This window comes from Crinia signifera, chromosome 1, assembly GCF_055691185.1.
Source record: "Crinia signifera chromosome 1, ASM5569118v1, whole genome shotgun sequence".
NCBI classification, from domain to species: domain Eukaryota; kingdom Metazoa; phylum Chordata; class Amphibia; order Anura; family Myobatrachidae; genus Crinia; species Crinia signifera.
This window is the reverse complement of record NC_139217.1, coordinates 442,103,458-442,118,180: the sequence shown is the minus strand read 5'-3', so window position 1 is coordinate 442,118,180 and position 14,723 is coordinate 442,103,458. Positions and strand designations below refer to the sequence as shown.

At 43.0% G+C, this 14,723-nt stretch overlaps 1 protein-coding gene across 1 annotated transcript in view; it reads left to right on the top strand.

Moving 5' to 3' along the window:
• Positions 1-11,843, top strand: part of LOC146020567 (chondroitin sulfate proteoglycan 4-like) — a 33,182-nt gene extending 21,339 nt beyond the window's left edge. Inside the window, exons 5-10 of the mRNA XM_083153789.1 lie at positions 1,126-1,302; positions 4,870-5,068; positions 6,177-6,308; positions 6,490-6,662; positions 8,523-8,706; positions 9,120-11,843. Coding sequence (XP_083009915.1) covers positions 1,126-1,302; positions 4,870-5,068; positions 6,177-6,308; positions 6,490-6,662; positions 8,523-8,706; positions 9,120-11,158 — 2,904 coding nt within the window. The 3' untranslated portion in view covers positions 11,159-11,843. The remainder of the gene's footprint in view (positions 1-1,125; positions 1,303-4,869; positions 5,069-6,176; positions 6,309-6,489; positions 6,663-8,522; positions 8,707-9,119) is intronic.
• The last annotated feature ends 2,880 nt before the right edge of the window (positions 11,844-14,723 follow it).

Here is a 14,723-nt window from a genome sequence, read left to right as displayed (position 1 = left end):
ATGCGTGCCCTGATCACTCAAACTCCCCCCCCCCCCCCCCCCCATTGTTTAAAATCTTGTTGTGTGGCATGACTCTGAGGATAGAGGCATACATGATGCAAAGACAGCAGGCTTGGTCAATAGGGGACATGAGGGAGGCTGTTGGGGAGTTTGTACCATTATGAAGAGCTCTCTTTTTGGACATCTTTAGCAATGGCTGTGGCATTCAGGCAGAGGAGCAGTTGGACATAATAGAGAGCAAGATTTGGGTGCTGTCTCCACAGAGGTGATGGTGAAGCCCAAAGGAGCGTGTAGGTTATTGAGGTATCAAGAGTGCAGTGCAGAGGGGGAACAGGGGGGCCTAGAGGAGCCCTAATAGAGGGAGTGGGTCAGAGGATGTGTTCGTAGAAGAGACGCTGAAGGAGCAGTCAGAAGGTTCAAAGGTGATCCAGGAGAAAACGGCTACAAAGACCAATGAGTGAAGGGTGTCGTGGAGAAGAAGAGCGTTCAGCTGGATAGACACTAACATAGTGGTCAAGGATGGATGAATAAGAAAGTGTTACTCTTCAGCATCACCACCTGCAGGTTATTGGTCACTTAGGGGCAGATGTATTAAGCCTTGGAGAGAGAGACTACCAATCCAAAAGCCCCCAACTGTCAATTTTTTTAAACACAGCCTGTAAAATGGCACTTAGATACAGTACTAGCCAACCATCTCTTATCTCCAAGGCTTAGTACATCTCTCCCTGATGAGGGCAGAGTGCAAACAAACACCTGATGGCTTTGAGTTGAGTAGAGCGAGTGAAGGAAAACTGGGTCAGAGTTGTATGTATGCCACTTGGGAAGTTTGGAAGGAAAGCAGATGATCTAAATGGGGTCGTACTGTAGCTGAAGAGAGATATGGTACAAAGAACATGGTGAATAGTCCGATGTACGTTTATTGAGACTAGAGCCATAGGTCCCAATTTTTAAAAGGTCCAATATGGTTTGGATTGATATCGATTGTTGAAAATAGCATTATTCCTATTTTCTGGATAAAATGAAGAGTAAAGTGATATCTGAGCAGAACTATTTGCTCTACAAAGGAATGTTTGTGCTAATAGCCTGTCTATATAATTGTCCTTTTTGTTCCTTTTTGATTGAAAGGTGGTACAAGAACTGATCTATTACGTGCATGATGATAGTGAAACCTTACAGGATAACTTCACCATAATAGTGAATGACACTGAGCTCTCCAAACAAAGCCTTCCACGGACAATATTTGTGACCGTCGCTCCTGTAAATGACGAATTTCCAGTTATAAAGGCTAACAGGATTTTCCAGGTAAATTTATTTTTATGTTCTCTTATGTTGTTTAGTACTACTGCCTTTTTTTATGTCTGTGGTGTTAATGCAATCAATTAACTTCAGCTGCATTTTAATCTCTGGGCGGTAGGAAGTGTTACGGAAGTAAGTTGTTGCTATGGGCAACAACTCTACTTGCCCTCTTTAGAAGGTGTGATAACTGTCTCCCCAACTGAGTTGCGCCAACACTACTTGGCTCTAGACTTACACACTAGATAGTTCGTTTCATTGATGACGATGCAGCACCGTGCCATAGAAATCAAACCGTAAGGATGTTATTGACCCTTGCTACAGATAAGATAAATCCTGTTCTTTTTTTCGATGTCATGTTGATGATTTCTTTGGACCCCAGTTATCAGGTAGTGACTCAATCATTTATGGACCCTCAATGGACAGACCAATAAAAATTCTTCTGTCGTTGAAATTAAATTTGAACTCTGGATGAAGGGCCCCATACATCAGCAATTAATTGTGACAATTTTCAGATATGGAGATTGCCACAATTTATTTTAGATGTGTGGGCTCCCCCTTTTGGCAATTCCAATCAAAATCACCAATCGATTGCTTAATCAGGTTTTTAAACATATTTAATAATCTGGTATTATCTGCAGATCTTTTTTATATGTGTGGGCATTCCCAATTCGTCTTCTTCATCTATTTACATTATGAACAGCAATCGATTGGGCAATTTCCAGATATGAAGATGCAATCTTTATGTAAACACTGTTTGGGAGTGATATAGATAAATATACTTATATGTATGTGGACTACTATCTTTATATGTTTCTTGGAGACTATAATAGAATGTATTTGGTATGTCCCTCTCACAGAGAGAATATTATAAGCAGAACTTTTCGTAGAAAAGGCTTTATGGCTATCTATAAGTGAGAAAGAGGTGGTAGAAGGGAAACACCCCTTCATTCTCTACAGTGGATTCGTCTACACAATGGAAAGAGTTAAGAGAATGTGCCAATCTCTTTTCAGTTGGGGGAGATATTTCAGAGCAAACTGATTGTACCCGAGAGAGAGTTAAATAAAGTTGGCGTGCGCATGGGCTGTAGTTCAGTTGCCCGCTGAAGATGAGTTTATAAAAGGGGAAGCTGGGGAAGTTTCTGGAGCTTTCCCTCTGAGGAGAGTGGTGAGAGAGAAGCAGCCCGCTGCTGGGTGAAGTATTAACTGTTGCCGCGGGGATATGACATGGCTACCTCCGTGTGACACAGAGAAGCTGGGGAGCTGAGGAAAGTGTCAGCTTGCCATAGAAAGGGGATGGTGAGTTCTGCTCCAGACCCTCCCATATTAGAAATGAAGGGAGGGACATCCCTCACCATATACACGGAGCAGGAGCATTATATATATTGCTGGCCATACTGTGACACTGAGTGAGAGGGAGAAATTGAGCACATCAGCTACATCTATCCTCCTGCAGATAGGTTCTCAGGTACACCCAGAAGCAGACTATTAAACTTCATCCTGCATATTATAAATATACATCTGAGTGAAGAGGCTAAAGCACCAGTGAAATAAGGATGGCACGACAGGCTGCATAATATGTATATATAGCTAAGAGAAGCAGAGGAAGCACATGTGACATAAACATTCGCACTACATATGCATTCTGTGAAATCACACTAAAGTCCCATCCTAGCAGGAAATATTACACTGTAAAGTGGCAAAGGTATCAGAGGAGCCTGTCATATAGTACTGCAGGACTATCATCTATCTGTGGAGAGCAAGGCTCAGTGGATACAAAGTATATAATCAATATTAAGTCTGTCACTCTACCTCACAGCAGAAGCATCTATTGCTGACTATATTGAGGAAAAGATTATTAAAGGAAAGTGCCTAGGTCCCACTCTGAAAGTCATTATCAATCAGGATACCTTTGTCCCTCTATTTAGTATAATCCAGATACTGTCATTATTACTGCTGTGGGCGAATTTGTCCATTGATGTACTAACTCTGTGATAGACTGTGACAGATGGTTTATACTGTATATTCAGCAGCCACCGCCAGGATAATATAATAAGAAGAAAAGTATATGAGGCTGGATCCAAGTGCAGTTTGTTTATTCCCTACAGCGTCAGGGGAAGAGCTCAGTAACCGACATAGTTTGACCACAGGTTTCGCAGGATAAATTCTTCTTTATAGTCTTGATGTGGATTACAAATACCTTATACTGATATATTGCACCCAGAGGCACTTTGTTTCCTCAGCACACTTACCTTACAGGACTCAGGTAATAAACTGTTGTTGGGGAGGAACATTAAATAAGTGGCTTTGCAAGGAATCCTAACAAAAGAAAACTAAACACATGCATGCGCTTACAGTTTGACTAGTTTTTCCAGTATATATATTGTGCACAAGGTTGGTACATACATTATTGCGCAATAATAATTCTGAGCTGAACCCTGAAATTTGGGTGGGATTGTATGACAATAGAGGATGAAATGATGAGAGTTTACCTTTAAGTGTATTCAATGTATACTTTGGTTATTGGTTGCAGCCATATCTGTTAAAGTTGGATAACTATTTATTTTAGGAGTCATTCAAGAGGAATAGGATATCCATCTCCTCTAGTTCCTGATCCCGTAAAATAAAGCTGTGCTTATATATATGTATATATGCTGTTATCAACCGTAAACCGGTATTGTAGGATATAACTTGTTGTGTGTATTAGCAACAGAGGTATAAATAAAATGTTCAATTGTTTAATTCTATGGATCATTATTACGGGTGATTCCCCAAGCTCACCCAGATAGTTGTCACCAACTATATATATTTAATTTGCATTGTTACATAAGACACTGCTTGGGGTGGAGGCACTGTATAAACTTATATTCCAAGACCAAGAATAAAACAGCGTTACATTTAGATAGAAAAATCTGCCCATCACTGAAATAAATCTGTAATGTGTGGGCAAAGTCAAATAGATTGTAAAATCCATTTATCTGGCCTGGAAATCCATAAATTGTGATTGCTGATGTATGGGGCCCATGACTCATGGAATCTGGAAAGAGTAGGCAAGTCTACTGTGAACCACTCCCTGCCATCTGGCGCAAACCACTCCCATCTGGTGGCTCTTCCAGAATCTGGGAAAAGTGGGCAGGTCTCCAACAAGCCACTCTCTTCCGTCCAGTACAGGGCCATTGCTGCCGTCCGGTACAGGGAGTGGCTTGCAGAGTCATGCTTCACCTACTTTACAGTAGCAAGTATTGCGGCTTTGTATAGGTGTGTTGAACCACAATGGTGCAATTGCTGTACTAAGTCCCCTGCATTTCCCATCTGCCTTACTCCTCGCAGCAGAGGTAGCCTAAATGTTTGCAACTACAGAGAAGGGTTTGATTTAGACCAGAATTTTAATATTTATATGTTGGGAGGTATACACACAAAGATATGGAGGATATGGAATGAAGAAGTAATTTATACATTTGTTTGTGAAATTGTATTCTGCAGCAGTGATCCCATTATTAGTATATATGTAATAGATATCTGTGATATTATGTGTGCCTCAACGCTGTAAAATGGACCTGCTTTTCTGTCTCCCAGGTCTGGGTTGGCTCAGTGACAGAAGTAACCTCCAATGATCTCTCTGCTGAGGACCAGGACTCCACCCCCGAAGATCTTGTGTTCTCTATTACCCCACCCAGCAATGGCCACCTGGCCCTCAAATCCAATCCCGATAAAAGTATTCTTAATTTCACACAGAAGCACATAAATGACGGTCACCTGGTGTTTGTGCATGGTGGTAAGCATTCTGTTTTTATAGCTCCCGTTCCAATTTCTATCTGCATTATGGAACCCTCAATCTGCTGTGTCTGCAGCGAGCTTTCATTCCTCTATGTATTTATTGCTTAAGACCATCCTGTCTCAGACATTCTCAGAAGGTGTCAGAACACTCAGGTAATGACATCACTATAACTGGGGCGAGGGAGGGGGTCAAAGGTCAGGCTAGCAGGAACGTCATGTAGCCGGTACTCATGTATACAGTTATTTGCCATATCCACTAGAAAATTGTTCAGTGCACGTATCACATTCTCCTTTTAAAAGATCAATGGCAAATATGCTATCTTGCTGTGGACCACGATATCTCTGTAATAATGTGAATAGGTCGCAGCAGCTACTTTTTCCTTGGCATAAGTGGGACTAACGAATAACCCAGCCGGTTGTTGTCATCATTCGCTCACGTTTTGCCCCATGCGTTGAGCATCCGCAAGTGATCCCTCGTAGCAGACATATAAATGTTTTTCCTATGCTCAGGGTGGGTCCATCCACTATGGCGTGGTGGGAGCATAAAATAGTGTGCCGAGCCGCTGCGAGTCACTGCGCCCAAAGCATGGCAAGTGCAGCGGTACACTTAGACTGTGCCCATGTTATCCTTTTAACTGCTGACCTTCCCATTGTCGACCTAATGTTTGTGTCAACCTTCCGACCCTGTTGTGTTGACCTATTTCAAGTGTCGTCCCAAAGCCTGTCAACCTTCAGTGGTCAACTCAATGCCTGTCGACCTAACTTGGGTCGGCCCCATGACCCGAACCCTCCTGGATGTACAGGAAAGTATTGCTTTGAGATTGACAGGAGATGCACGGGAGTAGATCATGGGTAATAGAAGTCAAACAACGATACCATTACTGAATTATGAACTGTGCCGGCAGACTCACTAGCACAAACCGGAATTAGGAAAAGAAGAATAAGAATTTTTTTATCCATCTGCTAATATTCAAATCAGACAAAATAGTACTTAATAGTACAGAATTTATGTTTTTAAGCCATTTAATGTGAGCTGCATCTCGTTTCCAGATTATCTTTGGTTGATTGCATATCTTATGCTATACGTCTGCTCTCTTCTGTTTCAGGGTCAATGTCCGGAGGATTCAATTTTCAGGTCACCGATGGTTTGAACTTCGCTCCAAGACAAATTTTTAGTATTACCGCAAGGACGCTGGTCATCAGTATGTTGGTTAATGAAGGACTGGGCGTTTTCCCAGGTAATTGCTGCATGGACATTTGAAAGATTGATTGATTTGTTTTCATGCCCTATTATTGCAGTCCCGGAATCCTTCAGTACGCACGAGATAATGTTCCCTGTAGCTGCCTCCAAAATCACGTAATATAGAGGTCATTTATAGACATTGCTTATAAAGTTTACTAAACCTTTTTATTTTCCAGGGAAGAGGAGAATCCTTTCTTCTGATGTATTAAAAGCCGTAACTAATGACGATGGCAGCCTTAATAACAGAACCATAACTTATGATGTTTCAAGTCCTCCCAAACATGGCCGCATTATAAAGTTAGGACAACAAAATACAACTGAGGAAGTGTCCAGCTTTACACAGTTAATGGTGAGCATCCATCTATTATAACATTACTTCATCCATATATTATTTATTACACAGTAGAGATAGTGGGAAGAGCAACTTCAGTCTGTCTTGGCATTTAGTCACATAATGATGATGCAGCTCTCATGCACTGATAGGCTGGAATCAGCTGTAATGCTGTGGTGACATCATCACCCTGTGACCACATTGTCACAGCACCACAATGCCAGATGATCAGAGATTGGACATTGCAATATGATCAGACTGCACTACACACCTCTGCCATTATGTACCATAACCGGGTCAATAATTAGCGCCCCTGGAGTGGGGGGAGTCAGTCAATGGGGGTGTCACTGGTTTTACAGATTATATTGATAGGGCCAAATCCCTGGACCAACAAACCAGGTGCTCCCATGGGTTGTTAGTGACCCCCTTGGTCATCTGTCCTTGTAGAACAATCTTGTCTATAATGTCAATGCTCCTGGATGTGGCCATTGGATGATATGGTTTATAAAATCGCTCAGGGCAGGATGTATTAATATACATAGCTGCCCCTCATCGCCCGGCCGCAGCGATGCCAGGGCATATGTATAAACATATGCAGCAAGCATCGCAATGCGGTAGCGGAGACCCCCCGCAATACCAGTGATGTGAAGTGCGGGGGTCTCCCTCACCTCCCTGGGCACCTCCTCCCCCCCTCAGCCGGGAAGCCTAAGCAGGCTGTCCCCGGTGCCTCCTCCTCCTCCCCCCTGCAGTGGGAAGGACGTCCGGCTGCGTTGCTAGGGGGAGGAGGGGTTTACCTTCTGGGTCCAGGAGGACCTGCAGGGAAGGTAAGCGGGGGGAGAGGGGGGTTGGCGGCGATACCCAAAAGGTGGTGATACCCAGCCGCCCATAAAATAGAAAATGCAGTAAAACCACATTTTTAGCTTAGTACATCCCGCCCTCAGTGTGTATGCACTATATAGTTTGTCAGATAGTTCCATGCAGTTCAAGGGAAATTGATGACAACATTGCATCATTATAGGTGTCGTCTAATGCAGTGGTTCCCAACCTCGCTTCTCAAGTACCCCAACAGTTCAGGTTTTCCAAGTCACTCAGCCACTGCACTGTGTATCACCAACTGCCACATTTTAAAATTCTGCAAGTGACCTGGAAAATGTGAACTGTTGGGGGTACTTGAGGGCCAAAGTTGCCAACCACTGGCCTAACGTATACCCAGCTTATCTGTCCTGTTACAGGCAGTGTTTGAAAAACAACAGAAACTGATTGCTTGGTACTTTATCTCTCTCTGCTTTATATCTCTGATATTTTATAAATCTTCCCCAAAGTGGGGAAGTTGCCCATAGCAACGAATTCGCTTTTGTCATTTCAAACACTGTGCTAGATAAATGAATGATTGATTGCTTTGGGCAACTTCTCCACTTGGCCTATATCCAAGCCTTGATACGTCTCCATAAGTAATGAAATCTGATTGGTAAGGGCATGTGAGTGAGGGAATTGCTGCATGTGGCATGTATTGTCATGATATGAGGAAGAGCAGCCTACTGAGAAGGTGAACCCAATAGCAATTCAGTCTCAGTTGAGCTACATCTGGGTATACAGCACCAGCACCCTCTCTTCTGGTGCAGTTTCATTTCCTGTAACTAGTTCCAGACACAGGAAGTAGAGTTCGGAGGTCATGTGACAGGTGCTTTAGACCTTTTTCATAGAGAAAGTGCCCTACTCCGTAGTAATGAGATAAACTGGTGATGGAAAAGGGGGGGAAGCATACATATCTAGGTATCTCCCACACCCATATTGTCTGGGTTTGAACACAAAGGTTAATAAAACCTTGACTGTACGTTACTGAAATCATCTTGTTTTGTGTCCATTCCAATGTTGCAGGTTGATGAAGGTGTAATTCTATATGAGCACACAGACACGGGAGTGTTGGTATGGAGTACACAGGATTCCTTCACTTTCACAGTGTCCTCTTCTCCGGCTGTCCTGGAAAAGCAGGTGTTCCTTATCACAGTATCATATGAGGTCATTGACCCTGACAGACGCAGCCGCCTGGTCGCCAACACAGGTAACACAAAGACTCTGGGCCTGAGTCCCACAAGTGGGTTTGTGGGTGCATCTTGTAGGAGAGCTACTGCGAATTGGCCGAATCAGGCATTTACCCTCCTATCTGTTCGCACTTGTGATTTTATCGAAGGACCGCTCTTTCCTAAAAATGGGTGGTAACTGGGTGGGGACCATGCAAACGCACAGAACTGTTCTACCTGCGTTCTGGTATTTGTTTGTCTAATTCTCACATGAACTAGCAAGTAGGCTGCTGCCGTACGTAAAAACAGGCCCAAATGTTCCAACTTTTATTACTTGCATGTAATTATTCTGCCTTGTCCCTTTTTTGTGCTTCCCAAATATGTTTTCTAGGCAAATATCAAAATTTGTTATTCTCCACATTTAATGACACCTTATCTATTTATTTTGTATCAGGTGCTTCCGTTGTAGAAGGAGGAAAAGTTCAGATAGACCAGTCAAAGTTAAATGCGTTAAATCTTTTGGCCAGACTGCCGGAATCTCAGCGGGCTTCCTATGAAGTCTGGTTCCAGGTGACCTCGTTACCCAGACATGGCGTACTCGTGGTCGGTGACCGGAATATTACCAAAGAAAAACCCAATTTCTCCCAGTACATTGTCAGCAAGTTTGGGATTACATACTTGCATGACGGAGCAGAGTCGCCCACGGATAACTTTACTTTTGCCACGTGGCTAAATCTAAAAAGCAAATCAGCTGTGAAGCCAGACATTGAAGTCGTAGAGGAGATGTTTAATATCACCGTAATTCCTGTTAATGATCAGGCTCCCGAGCTCAAGACCAAACGTTCCAATCTAAGAGTCCTGCAAGGGAAAATGATGCAATTTGCTCCAGAAAACCTAAATGTGGAAGATCTGGACAACCCTCCAGAAGATATAAAGTACACTGTAATAAGTCCACCGAACAATGGTTACTTGGCAAAGTCCGATAACTTAAATGCGTCCATCCAGTATTTTACTCAAGCAGACATTAACAAAGGTGACCTGTGGTTTGTACAAGACGGGAGTTCAAGTTCTGGGGTGTTTTATTTTAGCGTGACGGACGGCAAACACAAACCGTTGTATAAACTCTTTAATCTAGATGTGACACCCGTTTCCATTACTCTGGTGAACAAAACAAACCTGGTCTTCACCCAAGGACAGACTTTTGTCACCATTACCAGTAGCAATCTTGCAGGTACGACCGATGGAAAGAGCACGGTGATAAATTATGAAATATCGCAACCTCCCAGGTTTGGCAGCATCCTAATTGACAGCATACCAGTGACAAAGTTTGATCAGGTGGATCTAGAATTGGGCAAAGTAACTTTTCACATCGCTAACTTCACCTCATCTCAAGATAGTTTTGAGCTTTTGGTCTCCACCCAAGAAGCCAACCTCACAGGACAGTTAATGAACATCACAGTGGAGCCACTAGTAAATGTTCTACCAGGATTGAGAATTCCATCAGGCATCATGTATACGTTAAAGACTAAGGACTTGGATGCAACCGAACTGTCAAACCTGACCAGAAGTGACCCAGAGTATCATGTTCTTGATGCCCCAGTGTATGGAAAAATTAAGAGGAAAATGTTTCCAAAAAATGGTTATGATGATACGGACATGTTCACTCAAAGTGACATTGATGCAGGACTTATTTTGTTGGCTGTTGATGCCAATGTCACCGATCAGGAAATGGTGAATGATTCCTTTGCCTTTCAGCTCCAAGCACAAGGAGTGCCCCCGGCTTTGGGATACTTCAGTTATTCTGTGGTCCCATATGAACCGCTGCTTGTGGAGGCCACCACATCCGTAGTATCTCTTGCCACCAGCACTGCTTCATCCTTGTATACCAATCTGGCATTCAGGACCAGCACAGCAAGTCACTGGCTTCTTAAAAACCACACAGATGTTTCTGTAAAGAGGTTCGGTAATCGCAACCGATGGGGAAACCAAAAAAGTGAGGAACCCCTGCTCTCCGTAGATGTCACATCCTCTAGTACTCCCTATAGATGGATGACCTCTAAGCCCACTGCCGCTAGTCCAAAATCAGAGCCTAGCCAGAGCAGTGCACTTTCCATCATCATCCCGCTGGTAGTCCTTGCCATCTTGATACTTGTGATCATCTTCATTGTTTGGTTTCTTCTTAAGAAACGGAAGGCAAAGATGGCTGTACCTCATGTCCGCAGCCATTCCTACAGCATGGTGCCCCAGGTACCGTCTCCGTACATGGAAAGAAGCGCCACTGTACCAACCGTGACAGTGACCCCTCTGCAGAGACCCCCTGACCTCTTTTCTGGAAGCCCAGTGCTGCCAGTCAGACAGGGCCATATACTTACAAGCTCAGCTCCCTCCTTCGATGTCCACGCTCATCAGAACTGGTCGGAGATGGATCCTGAAATGATTGAGCATTGTCGGAAGACTAACCCCACCCTTAAGAAAAACCAGTACTGGGTATAATAGACTATTCCTGCCAAAACACTTATTATATTTTAACATATTTTATAAATATGTGTATTTATGGTATTTACTGAAAAAAAAAAAACATTTTATATTTATTTTTATTGTTTTATATGTCCATATGTTATGTAAGAGTTACATAATACTTGATAGTGGTGGCTCTAAGGGTGGGGCTGCAGCACAGTCCAAAATTCAAATAAGGGAGCAACACGAACTGCCACTCCAAACGCTGGCGAACATCTCTGGCCTGGACTCACTGGCAGTGGGTGTGGCTCCTGTATTTGAATTTCAAACTGCTCTGCAGCCCCGCCTCTAGAGCCATCACTGGTTTATTACCGAACATTTTTATTCATGTAACTGTTAACTAGTATGGTCTAGTTTGGACTGTTAACCCAATATAACCCTTTGAGTGCCAAAATCTTAGAGATGTTCTTCTCACATTTGTTATATAAATTCAAATAAAAAATGTATAGAACAAAAAAAAAAAGTATAGAACATTACAGGTCATTATGATGACTAAAAATGCTTGCTTGCCAATTTTCCAATCTATTTTGACAAATCCATTTGGCACTCAAAGGGTTAAATATTGAGTATGTTAATACACACATTTCATATGTGATCCCTTTTGGAAATTTTATACTTTGTGCATTAAATTACATATAACATTATTTATGTCTTCCCTCTATCTTTGTTGTCGCCTCTATGATTATGTTGCTCTGAGAGGAGAGATTGAAAGATGTATGAGTTGGCTGAGTGCTCTCTCTCAGCCAATCATAGAACGGCCAGTCATTTGACAGGTTATTTTAAAAATCGAATGCCCGCCACTGCCCGTCCAGGCGTCCCTCTGATATGATAACCAGCCGGCGTCCGGCCCGTTAGCGCAGTGGTCAGCACCTGCTGCCCACCCCAATGCCCGTCCCTGCATCCCGCTTATGATAAGATCACCGCCCGGCCCGCTAGCTCAGCACCCCAAACCCCCCACAAACCCCTGCTCCTCACAGCCCGCTGCAGCTCCCCGGTTTTACATGTGATAAATCGCAAGCGATTTATCACATGTAAAAAATGGCCCATGAAGTGCCAAGTCGTATGTGAGCCTCCCGGGGAGCTGGCGGGTGGCTCACAGGAGAATTGGAATCCTTAGGACAAGTCGGCCTAACGTATGGGGGGCCTTTTCAAGCCGGGTCGCACCTTGGGTGGCTCCTGGACCGGCACTGGGAGATGAGATCATCTCCCAGTGCCGGATTGCCATTGCAGTAAACAGGTCCCGGGTCAATTTTTACCCAGGTTACCCGTTTACCACTGACCCACTACTTGGGTCCTCCCTGGGTTCCACCCTGGTCAGAACCTGGGTAGGATTACCAGGAAAATTGACCCGGGTTTTTTTCAGTGAAAAAGGGCTGTTAGTGATTATATGCAACACTTGCACACTTGCGTATAAATATAACTGGAAACACATAAAACAATGGGGGGTATTCAATGCCGCAGCGAGCGGCCGGCGAGGGGGTTAAACAGCGAGGATTGCATAAAACCAGCGATCCTCGCTGTTTAACCCCCGTGCCGGCCGCTCGCTCTATTCAACGTTCTGGGGAAATCCTCGCCGTCACAGGACGGCGAGAATTCCCCAAAACAGCGAGACCCGCGGCTGCTGCAGAAAACTCGCAGTTTTTACCCGCAGGTCTCGCCGCTTCTGGAGCCGCATCCGCCAATTCCCCCTCGCTCAAAAAACGGAGCGAGGGGGAATTGGCGGATGCGGAGGCTGTGTTGAATGCTGTCAGGGTGAGTGGTGACAGCGAGCAGGAAGACCTGCTCGCTGTCACCACTCGCAAACAGCATTGAATACCTGCCAATGTGTACCTAGCGTAATATAGGAAGCGATGGAACCTGGCAGGGGCTGGCACGATGAGAGATGGCTTGTGGGGGGGGGGGGGTGTTTGTCTTTCCTTGGACCCCTTTTGGTAAGTATCAACCACTACATACTGGGAACACACCCATGAGACCTGCCATATTGCAGATGCAATGATCCAATTGCCTAGACATCACAATTTGGTCCTTCGTTGCTCAGATCTTTATGCCCATTTTTCTTTGCGTCCAACATGTCAATTTCAAAAGCTGTGTCCACTTGCTGCCCAATATATCCCATGACAAGTGTCTTCGTAATGAGATAATCATACACACTTCACCCATCAGTGATTTCAATGTTATGACTGAGGAGTGTATAAAATCGTTAGAAATGTTTCCCTTCCCGTATCCCCAAAACATTTACTCCTTGGGCTAGATTTTAGAAGCGGCGTTAACTGTATGTCATTGAATTTCTGGATTGTAGCGTGAAGTCCAGGCTACTTTCCACTGAATGTTTGCACCACAATAAATGTTAAGCTCCAATTCACAGAGAAACGGTGGCTTAATAAAATTGACCCAGGTTTGTAAAGATAGCCCCTAGTGTCATCATACAACAACCTACAAATTAATCCTTTATACCGGGATTTGATTATTACCTGGAAATTCACCCAACATTATCTGTTAAACCCTCAGAATCCTCCTCCCCTTTTGCTGAAGACGTTGTCCTACATGCCTGCCTTTTGCTAACTAACAATCTTGTCCTTATATAGCACACCACCATTTAAAATTCACAATAGTTTACACTCACACAGTTGTTTGAGTATTAATGTTTTTGTAAACCGTTTTGCCTTCGTTTTCCATTCAATTTCAATTATTTAAACATGGATACATTATTTTTATTCGCAACAACCCTTTTCTAGAAATGATATACATTAGTCTTTTATCTCACACAAATAAATGGTTTATTGAACTGGAATTACATTTTCCACCCACTTCTACTGTATCTATCATTAAGGCAACGGTTGTATTTGTAATTATCTTCAGTGACCACTAGGGGGAGCCTATGGTTCATTTTACATAATTTGGTAATACAAATACTCAACATGTAAGTTTTATTTTATTTATAGATTAACAATAACCTCAGTCAGGTTAGGTAAAACTTGTGATTGTGAATCGCTGGAATAATATGCCAAAAAGTTTCAGCTCAGTAAATGCTGGAATTCCAGTAATCTGTTTTAATTGAATGGAATAAACAACCTTACAATACTTTTGTTCATGTAAGATCTGATAATATGTAGCAAATGGAAAACTTTCCAAATGTATTATTATCTCGTCACTTCAATTTTGTAAGGTTATTATCATTTAGAAGAATCCTTCCTGTGTCAGGTGTGCACCAATATTCTCATGTTATTGAACAGACAAAAGGGGTTCATTTATTAACCAGTGGTAACTCGTTGTGAGTGATAAAACTCATTGTGTATATTAAATGCTGCCCCAGCCAATCAGCTCCTGTCATGTGTTCAGCTCCTAACTGTTATGTGTTTGAAAAATGACAGGAGCTGATTGGCTGGAATACAATATGCAACAATTTTTATCATTCATGTTATCACTTGTTGATCCCCTTGTTTAATATACAGGCCGTAGTATAGTAGCAAACAGTAGGTATATATAAATGGGATTATTTTCAAATTCCTGACAGAACATGATGTTGTTGAATGTATATTTA